Raw genomic sequence first — 11,206 nt, 5'->3', positions numbered from 1 at the left:
TTGCTCAGCCACGTGGAGATCCGATGCTGCTGGATATTTTTTTTTTTTTATTGTCTCCACCGCGTGCAGCCTGTTCGCCTCGGGTGTGATATGGCTGCCAGGTTTGGGGCTGCTGCGGGTTTGCTGCTGCTGCCGCTGCTTTTTGTCGCCACCGCTGCAAAAGAGAGCGATGGCGGCGACCCGTCCTTTTATTCCGGCCGCGATGTGCATTTATCGCACGCCGCGGGCCGATGATGTCAGGAGGGGGCATGTAGGCCGGGGCCGCGCTCTCGCGAGAGGCCCCGGCCTACATGCCCCCGGAAACCCTTTCGCTGCCAGAGGGGAGCGGAGCACGCTCCCTGTGCCCAGCGGCGCCGCCGTTAGCGACGGGCTCGCACACGGGGCTCAAGCCCTTGTATATATGTTTCTCCAAGATTTCAAGCCAATGAAATGCAATTTTTTTTTCAAAGTTATATACAGCATGTGCCATATGTGGTTCTTTCATTAGCAAAATATGGCTCTTGTCCTCCTGATCCCATGGCAGCCAAGTATTACTGCAGAGGGCTGGAGCAGGGAGCATGCAGAGCAGAGAAGAGCCTTTCTGCTCCAGCTCCTCCCCTCCTGTCCTCCCAGTGTGGCTGATTGCTCCCTGCTCCAGCCCTTTTGTTTGCACTGCAAAGGCCTTTCCCTGCTCACTCCTGCACTGCCCCTTCCCTCTTGGCTGTATGTAGCAGTACTGGCCAGGAGGGGATGAGGCTGACAGGACAGCAAAGAGCCAGTCAGCACCCTGCTTCAGCCCTCCCCATCCTGTCCACCCTGCCTGGAGCAGATGGCTCTTCTCTTTTTTGCTGTCTGGAAGAAAGAGACCTTAGTGAACGTTGCCTCGGGTCCAGCAGATCACTGTGCTCCCAGGACTTGGCATTCAGTTAACAGCAGCGGGTAGGATGGTGTCACCCAGAGTTCCCGTCAGGCCAGAATAATTTGTGGCCAGGGAAAGGGGGTAAATGCTGAAAGGGGAGGGGGGGAGCAGTGTAGGAAGTGAATGTTGGTGAAGTGAGAGCTGTGGAGGAGTGGGGTAGAGAAGAGGGAGGTGAAGTAATCCGGGAAGAGTGATGTAAAAGGAGGGAATATTGGAAGAGGTGGGGATAAATACTAGGAGGAGGTGAGAATAGGGTTGGATGATGGGGACAGCACAAAGAGAAGCTAATGCTGTGGGGGAGGTAAGGAGGGGTGAATGTCTCCCTGACTCCCTGAAGCCAGGAATGGACAGTCTGGCTCCTTATTCCTTGCCAATGTCCATGCTGGCATGTATTCTGCAGCAGGTGTGAGGGGGAGTAATGGAGGGATGGAGAGAAAGATGCTTGAGAGCCATGTGGGAGTGGGATTAATGTGTGAGATGGGCTGAGGAAAGTGGAGTTCACATGATTTAGCCAAGGCTGGGGTTAGAAGGGGTTTGGAAGAACTGGGGAAAGGCAGTAGGGGTACAAGAAAGCCAAAGGGGAAGAGTATGGGTGAAAGAAACCAGAGTTGGTTATTGTGAGGATTGGGTGAAAAAGTCTCAAATGGTCTCAGGCTGGTGGTGGTGAGGAGGAGGTGTGAGAAAGCGATTGAAAGGGGGTGAAGTGTGGTAGTTGGTGAAACGCCTTCTGAAAATTCAAATACACTACATCTACCGGTTCACCTTTATCCACATGTTTATTAACCCCTTCAAAAAAAGAAGCAGATTTGTTAGGCAAGACTTCCCTTCGTGTGCCCCAGGTCACTGTTTAGTAACAAACAGTAACAACTCTCCACCCCAAAAACTCTCAGCTAACAGATTCTCTATTTATTTATTTAAGAGTTTTTTCTATACTGAGGTATAGCTAGCTGCCTTCACTCCGGTTTACAAGTACAACAACCTATTACATATAACAGAGATATTTGCCAGTCTTTTACTCAGCACCCTAACTAAAGGATTCTCTCACAGCTGATTAACAGACGGACCCTCTCTTGGCCAAGGACTCTTATGCAATACTCTTACAGCAGAATTCCCACAAAGTCTATTCTCCCACCATTCATCTTCTTCCCAGCTCTCCAGCAGACGCACTACTGCTCCACACTCCACTCAATTCAACTACCTTAACATACAAGAAGACAAGCATGACACAAGGCTACCCAATTCCCATACTACACCACAGTCTCCGCACCACTTGGAAATCACTCACGCTGAACCGGACTCGCTCTAAAAGATCCTTAATTCCAATCATGATCTCCCCCATTACACAACTTCTAGGTCTAGCACTATTCTCACTGACTCTCTTTAACACTCAATCTCTCACTAAGAAATCACATATTCTCAATGACTATCTCTTCGAAGCTAAGCCAGACATCTGTGCCATAACGGAAACCTGGCTCAAACCTACGGATATAGCCTTGCTAAACCAGCTTCCTACCCATCTATATGATCTCTTCTCACTTCCCAGGCAAAAGAAAAGAGGCGGTGGCCTTCTTCTAGCTGCCAAAAAAGAATTGAAATTAACCCTACAACCAACCAAAGCTACATCTAAGCTAGAGGTGGGCCTCTTCAAATCTAATTCGCTACAAATACTCCTCATTTATGCCCCACCGGGAATTCTAGACTCAGACGCCTCCCCTTTGGTAGAAACCATAGCTAAATATTTAAACCTGGACTCCCCAGCCATAATCTTAGGGGATTTCAATCTTCACATCAACTCGAATCCACTCTCAAGCAACTGTGAAGCATTTCTCACCTCCATCTCGGCCATGGGCTTCAAGCAAATAATCAACAAGCCCACTCATAAAGCTGGCCACACGCTCTACCTCATCTTCATTAACTCTAATTTCATACCTTCTACACCCCCCTTATGCACCCCAGTCCCCTGGTCTGACCACTCACTGATCTCTACCACTCTCAAGATGAAAGGAAGCCCTTTATGTCACCCCCCTTCCCCAAATCTACCTTCCATTACAGGAGATCATGCACTTCGGAGGTCCTCAGCAAATATCTAGCCAAAGAACTCCCTAACCTAGACATCTCAAACCCTGACTCAGCCCTTCTCTCATGGCATAACATCACTGAAGCGGTGGCTAACAAATTATGCCCACTATCGACTAGAAAAATCAATCCAGCTCAAAAAAACAATCAACCCTGGTTCTCTAACGAGCTCCAAAATCTAAAACAAGACCTTAGACAGAAAGAAAACAAATGGCGAAAGGCCCCCGGCCCCAGCACACTAGCTACATATAAATCCGCCCTCCACTTCTACAGGCACGCAACACTAAGAACAAAAAGAGATTTTTATGCTCTCAGAATTCATGACCTTGTATCTGATGCGAAGGCACTATTTTCCTACGTATCGGAACTCACAAAAACCACCACCCCACCCATTCCAGATGACCAAGCACAATCGAAAGCCAATGAACTTGCAACCTTCTTCCAAAGTAAAATTTCCAACCTACTAACTTGTCTACCCCCCAGCTCCACTCCTCTTCCCAGTTTTTCATCCTCTTTGTCAAATACAGGAGCCTCATTTGAATCATTTGAACCCACCTCCGCTAAGGAGATTGAAACCATACTAAGAGAATGAAACCATCTACTCATCCGTTAGATCAAATCCCGACTAAACTTCTCCTATTGGTGCCGGACTATCTCTAAGTATTTGGCTGATATCATAAACTGCTCCCTTTCACAAGGAATTTTCCCAGACGCGCTAAAACTTGTCACTCTCAAACCCCTTCTTAAGAAGCCGAACCTGGACCCTAGGGACCCCAACAATTTCCGCCCTATTTCCAACCTGTCCTTTGTTGCTAAGATCATGGAAAAAGTAGTCAATGCTCAACTCTCGGAGTATCTTGAAGACCACAAAATACTCCACTCTACGCAATATGGATTCCGCAAATCGCTAAGCACCGCAACCCTACTTATCTCCCTCACAGACCACCTCATCATGGGCACGGACAAAGGGCATTCCTTCCTACTAGTGCTTCTCGATATCTCTGCGGCCTTCGACACAGTGAACCACGCCATCCTACTAAACCAACTAGCAGAAATAGGAATAACAGGAACTGCACTCAGATGGTTCGACTCCTTTCTCAGCAGTAGAGGCTATAAAGTCAAAGTCAACAATAAAGAGTCACCACGCATTAACTCTTCACTTGGAGTTCCGCAGGGCTCCTCCCTATCTCCCATCCTCTTCAACATCTACCTCCTCCCCCTCTGCCAACTGCTTACAAACCTAAAACTGAAACACTATCTATACGCCGATGACGTACAAATTCTGATCCCTATAACTGAATCCCTCACAAAATCACTTAAGTTCTGGGACAGCTGCCTCCAAGCCATAAACCTCCTCCTCACCAGCCTAAACCTAGTACTTAACTCTGCCAAGACGGAACTCCTTCTCATATCACCGGAATACAGTAATACCCATCTACTGCCCCAACATACTGTCCCAACACATGGTTCCAAAACACTGATCACACAAACAAGAGATCTCGGAGTAATAATTGACAACCATCTAAGCCTGAAGAAGTTCATCAACCACACAACCAAGGACTGCTTCTACAAACTACAGGTGCTGAAAAGACTCAAACCTCTCCTGCACTTTCACGACTTCAGATCTGTTCTCCAGGCCATTCTGTTCTCCAAGGTAGACTATTGCAACGCTATTCTGCTTGGTCTCCCAGCTTCCTCTACTAAACCCCTTCAGATGCTCCAAAACACAGCTGCTAGGATCCTAACAAACACCAACAGAATAAATCACATCACACCCATCCTCAGAGATTTGCATTGGCTTCCAATAAGCTTCAGAATCCTTCACAAATCCCTTACTATCATTCATAAATCTATTCACCGCTGGGTCCCCATCGACCTGCAAATCCCTCTCAAACTCCACACCTCCTCAAGACCTATCAGGGAAGCATACAAAAGTTCCTTACACACCCCTCCCACCAAATCCACCCATCTGTCAACCACCAGGGAACGGGCCTTTTCGACAGCGGGACTGACCATCTGGAATGCCATCCCCCCAGACCTCAGACAGGAATCTTGCTTACTGACTTTCAGAAAAAAACTTAAGACATGGCTGTTTCAACAAGCCTTCCCCTGACCAAGGCCTACATCAGCCATGCCACAAACCCAATACTAAGGCCTATTAAGTACACACATTCGCTGTTTTTGTAACTAGTTATTGAGTTCTCTCTGTACTTCTGTTTTCTTCCATCACCCCAGTTCATTACCCCTGTTCTTTGTAACTTTTGTTTTGCTTGTGCATCCTCTTCTTCTGGTTAAGGTTAATGTTATTACCCCTGTTTCTTGTAAACTGATATGATATGATCTGTATCATGAATGTCGGTATTAAAATAAAATAAATAAAAATTAGTAAAACGGAAACAAATAATTAATTTAGTCTTTCTGCAATGGCTTTATCTTCCCTAAGAGCCCCTTTAACCCCTCAGTCATCTAATGGTCCAACCGACTCCCTCACAGGTTTCTTGCTTTGAATATATTTTAAAAAGTTTTTATTATGAGTTTTAACCTCTATGGCCAACTTCATTTCAAATTCTCTCTTTGTCTGTCTTATCAATGTTTTATACTTAACTTGGCAATGCTTATGTTTTTTCCTATTTTCTTCAGATGGATCCTTCTTCCAATTTTTGAAGGATGTTTTTTTGGCTAACAGCCTCTTTACCTCACCTTATAACTATGACGGTAATCGTTTTACCTTCCTTCCACTTTTCTTAATGAGTGGAATACATATGGACTGCGCCTCTAGGATTGTATTTTTAAACAATGTCCATGCCTGTTGAGCACTTTTAACCTTTGCAGCTACACCTTTCAGTTTTTTTCTATTTTCCTCATTTTATCAAAGTTTCCCTTTTGAAAGTTTAGTGTTTGACCTGCAGATTTACTTATTGTCCCCCTTCCAGTTATTAGTTTAAATTTGATCACTGTTGCCAAGTGGTCCCACCACCCTTACCTCTCTCACCAAAATCCATTACCTGCTATTAATTAAGTTGACTTAGATAATAACCACCGCTATTACTAGCAACGGTAACATGGAATAGACTTAGTTTTTGGGTGCTTGCCAGGTTCTTATGGCCTGGATTGGCCACTGTTGGAAACAGGATGCTGGGCTTGATGGACCCTTGGTCTGACCCAGTATGGCATGTTCTTATGTTCTTATGTAAATCCTGTTTTCCACTAAGAATTAAATCTAAAATAGCTCCCTCTCTTGTTTGTTCCTGAACCAATTGCTCCATGAAGCAGTCATTTATTACATCCAGGAACTTTGTCTCTAGCAAGTCCTGATGTTACATTTATCCAGTCAATATTGGGGTAATTGAAATCTCCCATTATTATTGTGAGACCCTCCCCCAGTTCTTACAAATGTGAGGCTCTTAAGGTACTGTGCATTCTGATTCCTTGGCTCTTGGAGCATAAAATGTTGGCCACCCTGCACTAGGCAATGGTTGTACAGTGGCTCTCACACTCTGCCTTCCATGCTTGCTTACAATATTGTTATAAACTTAGCTTCTTTTTTACTCCCTGTCTAACGACAGTTGCTCTGTGTGGGGTTTTTTATTTTATTTTATGACTTTAATAAGGACTTAAATACTGGAATTCCCCCTCCCCCCAGCACCATCTGAGGCACCATGATAATGCCTCTTGTGGTCCGTTTCTGATAGGATGCAGTAGGAATGAGGTTGCATGCAGGAAACGGGGTTATAGACAAGTGATGGGAGGGCCAGTGTTTCTGCTGCTGCTGCTTTGGGAAGCTCTCATTTCAACACCGGTCTGGGCGTTGCCTGAGTTGTGTGGGACAGATCAGAGCAGGTTACAATGGCCATGGCCTGCACCCCGTTTCCTCCACCTTCCCTGGTGACTTGCTGCTGGTGCCTGCTGATGCTTCGAAGCACATTGGCTTTGAATCTGGATGGGAAAAATCCCCAAATCTTCTCTGGCCCCCAAGGCAGCCACTTTGGATTTTCCCTGGATTTCTATAAGGCCTTTGATCAAAGGTAAGAACCACTTGGGGTTGGTGGGGGGAGGGGGGGGGGGATCAGGAGTTTCAGCGTCTTTCATTTACGCTGTAGATAAGTGTACATTTGTGCTGGTTCACTATCCCTGACAATAGTGGGGGGACCCTCTGGATTATTGGGGGGGGGGGGGGGGGAAGAGTGTCAGGCACCTCCTGCAGATCTATATTCTGGTTAATATCAGAGTGTGCATGTTTATAAAGCATATTATAAAAAAGCTGCACCACCAAGGCCATAGCAGCTGCATTCTGTTGGGATTCCTGGATCTGCAAATCCTGCTATCGTTATTGTGTAATGCATTTTGATGAGCTACATTTATTTGTGACGCGCCTTAGGGTGTGGAATCAAGAACTACTAAATAAAAAATATACTTCCCTGGACCTATATAAAGCGCATGTTTTAATATCTAACTTGGTGTACAGCAGGACCGTGTTATCACTAAAAATAAAATATGTCCTGCAAGTATGGTGAAAAAAAATATATAAAACTGAAGTCCAAATGTTCTACTATGCCAATCCGTCCGCTAGCAGTGCTCTGTTTTGTGGTGATAGGTAGCGTTGGGGGGGGGAGCCTATTTTTTGTCTATACATTCAATGAGAGACTGTATTAAAACCACAAAAATACTGGCCAAATCTTGAAAGCCATACTATGCATATATCCATGGTGGATCTAAAATGGCTGGTGTTGAAGAGTCCGAAGATCAGGCAGTAACTGCTTCCCTTCTCATTGGCTCCTGTTGCGCTCCCAGCATGAGTATCGTGGTGGGAGCTCCAAGGATGAACACCTCTCAACCCATGGTCCTTGAAGGGGGAGCAGTATACCTGTGCCCTTGGCAACCTGAGGAAAACCCCTGCCGAGTGATAGAGTTTGATGGGACAGGTAAGTGCTTTGGAAAGCAGGCCCTGTGACATAAAATGATGAACTCCTCATGCTTGCAACCTGAACGAGCTTAGCCTTCTCAGAAAAGATGAGAGCAGGGAGGAAGCTTGGTATGCCAGTGAGAGCAAGAAATGAGGGGGCTGCAGTCAGCCCCTCCGACTTTGAGGGAGCGGGTGCTCTAATGATGAGAGGGGCAGAAACACATTTCTGTGGGATAGAAACTAAACAGAATAATCTGAAGGCTCTGTTCAATGGTATTCTTAAGGTTCAAAAGTTTGACTCTTCCTAAATTTGCCAGTCTTTTTTCCATAACGAAGTGTAAGGGGACGCGAGTTCCAAACGTTGGGGTTAGATAAGTAAAAGTCAGCTCTGGTTCTTTCATAAATTATTTCTCTGAACGTAGGGATTCTCAGTCACTCCTGCTGCAAATATTGTAGAGGAGTTTATTTTACTTATTTTTATTTTATTTCCGGATTTCTAACCCACTCGATCCTGGGTACTTGGCGGCTTACAAATTTGACATGCATAATAAAAATTAAAATGCAAATACAAAGATTAAAAAAAAAACTGTGAAATAAAACAATAATAAATACAAATGAATAAAAACAAATTACAAAAAAAGAAAAAGACATAATAATTGATATTGTAAATTACAATGGCCTAACCGCCACAAAGGTTAGCAAGAATTGAAGGAGTGCCAATGTGAAAGGCTCTAAAAATGAGGCAACCAATTTCAAATAGTATTTGAAGCGAGGCAGGAAGTCGATGGAGTTTATGTAAAAGAGTGGGAGACATGGTCATGTTTTCCCAAAAATAAGTTTTGCTGCTGAGGGACAGAGAGATATATAAACAGACGGAAAGACGGAAAGCATGAGGGACGGGGTTGTCAAGAGCTATAGAGACATCTGTCTAATGTGAGTCAGAGGGAATTCTAGGGGAGAAAATCAGTGTAGAACGCATAGGGGTCAAATATACAGAGTCAGCCCCATCTTAATGTAGGAAAACGGTAGTTTTGGGGGTAAGGAGAGGAACTGTATTTTCATAGATTTGTGAATCCATTTCTGGCCAGAAAGGTTTGCGGAATGGGTCTAGGTTTGGGGTCTAGGTGGGACCACTTGTATAACCACATTTTACATTTGTGTTTCAGGTGATCAAGTTTTCAAAGACGAAACTTTAACTATGAAAATCTTTAAGTCTCATCAGGGTCTGGGAGCCTCAGTCAGAGTGTGGGAGTCCAACATTGTGGTGGGTACCAGATGGAGGCATGGGCACAGAGAAGATCTCCCTGCATCGCCCCCTACTTAGGGGAGAGTTTCAGAGACCCTTGCCATCTCACTCTTCCTCTGTTGTTTAAGGCCCTTCGTACTTGACAGAGGACCATTCCTTCTGATATAAACCACTCATCCAAGGTGGGAAAAAGGAAACCGAGGTTTAGAGAGATTGTGTCGACAATAGGGGTGGGAAGGGAGGAACAGAGGTTAGGCAGGTTCTTATGAAAACAAAATAATCAAAGGTGAGGCTAGGGTCCCTTTGAGCTGCTTGAAGCGCTGGGGAATGTCAGTCTCCATTTGCCTAGCACTGGCCATGTTTGGAGGTCAGAAAGTAGAGAGATGCAGATGAAGCTCTGGAGGGTAAGAGGGGCGTAGATCATTCCTTCTTGCTATGGGACTCACAAAGATGGAGATAATTATTGGCATTTTCTTTTGTTTGAATTGTTTTTTCGATTACTGGTATTTCTCTCTGTTTTAATTGTAACTTATAGATATTTTATTATAAACCATCCAGGGCTTCCGTATGGGCGGTACATAAACCATAAAAAACAAAGGCTGGGTGATGGCTATGATGTCTTCCAGGGTCATGCAGCTGCTTATGTAGTTGGGTTTCAGGGACAGTAAGTGTGTCTGGCCTCATTCTTGGTGATATTGGCTGGGGAGAGGAACTTGAAATATGCAAAAATGCAAGACATTCTTGTCAATGTGCTTGAAATGAAATGACCTGGAAGAGTCTTGGTACTGATCATGTCTTGTCTCCTTTTCAACCTCTCAGGCCTGTGCTCCCCTGCAGCATTGGAATGCCATAGAAGGGGATCTGGAATCGGGTATAACACCAGTGGGGGGCTGTTACCTAGCCAGCAACAACCTGAAGACATTTGTCGAGTATTCCCCCTGCCGCGATTCTAAGTCAGAAGAGATATATAACAAAAGCTCCTACTGTAAGTTGTTTAGCCCCGCCCCCAATCTACACCCCCCCTCCCCCCACTGTGCACGTGCTGCTCCATGTAAACACACACGCTGTGCCCCTTTCAAACAAGGATTGAATGATTGTTGAGTAGACCATCTCATGCTATCATGTTCTGCTGACTTCAGAAGTCATGGTGAATGAGCTGGCCTCCCAACTTTTAAACAAACAACTGAAATCAGCCCTCCTACCCAGAAAAGGAGAGAAAGTGCTAGAGTAATGGTTCTTAGCATAAGGCTAGGGGATGGAAAAGGGGGGTCAAGCTCTATTTTTTTTCCCCATGGGTGTGACCATATATTTTAATTGCCTTCAGAAGAGTTTTTATAGATAATTTCCATTTAAGTGAATGTAAACATATTGGAATACAAAATTGCTCTGACAAAAATATGACATCAGGATGGAGGAAATTACACTAATAAGTGACACAGGCAATAGATCTAGCATATTTGCATATATGAAAATAAGAGTAAAAACAAAACCATTGTTAGCAATACGACAATGTACAGAAGAGCAAAAAGAGAGCGAAATATATTATAATACAACAGTGCAATAAATTATTGGTTTACTTCCTTTATCTCGCCCCTAACAGAAAAGTAACATGACCTGTAGTGTTCAGGTGTGCCTGATACTTCACTTTCGATGCACATCCAGCATGGCTCTCTGCTTCAACGGCATGGGAGAAGACTTATACATCACACATATCCAGCATAGCTCCCTGCTTCAACGGCAGGGGAGAAGAAAAACAACCAATAAGGGCTAATAACATAGTCTGGGTAAAACAAATAAGCATGGGTGCAGCTTGCTTATTGCGGCGGCTACTACCCCTAACGAATCAAGCTAGATATTTCACTTGGATGCAGCTCCATCACTGCTCTCTACATTAAAGGTGGGGGTGGAAGGGAAATAGAACCAAGAGCTAAGAGAAACAGATAAGTATGAGAGAAAATATGTGTGAAGCTTGCTGGGCAGACTAGATGGGCCATTTGGTCTTCTTCTGCCGTCATTTCTATGTTTCTATGTTTCTATATGTTTCTATAATGCAACGTACTCCCATAGACAATCTCCATTATTT

General features: G+C 44.6%; 1 protein-coding gene across 1 annotated transcript in view; it reads left to right on the top strand.

Annotated features, from left to right (window-relative positions):
* Positions 1 to 6,745: 6,745 nt before the first annotated feature.
* The window catches only part of ITGA2B (integrin subunit alpha 2b), a 40,097-nt gene continuing 35,636 nt past the window's right edge, over positions 6,746 to 11,206 (top strand). Inside the window, exons 1-4 of the mRNA XM_029573688.1 lie at positions 6,746 to 6,999; positions 7,766 to 7,896; positions 9,044 to 9,141; positions 9,943 to 10,108. Coding sequence (XP_029429548.1) covers positions 6,821 to 6,999; positions 7,766 to 7,896; positions 9,044 to 9,141; positions 9,943 to 10,108 — 574 coding nt within the window. The 5' untranslated portion in view covers positions 6,746 to 6,820. The remainder of the gene's footprint in view (positions 7,000 to 7,765; positions 7,897 to 9,043; positions 9,142 to 9,942; positions 10,109 to 11,206) is intronic.

The sequence above is a fragment of the Rhinatrema bivittatum genome, chromosome 12, assembly GCF_901001135.1.
Source record: "Rhinatrema bivittatum chromosome 12, aRhiBiv1.1, whole genome shotgun sequence".
In the NCBI taxonomy this organism is placed as follows: Eukaryota; Metazoa; Chordata; class Amphibia; order Gymnophiona; family Rhinatrematidae; genus Rhinatrema; species Rhinatrema bivittatum.
This window is presented reverse-complemented; position numbering and strand designations above follow the sequence as displayed.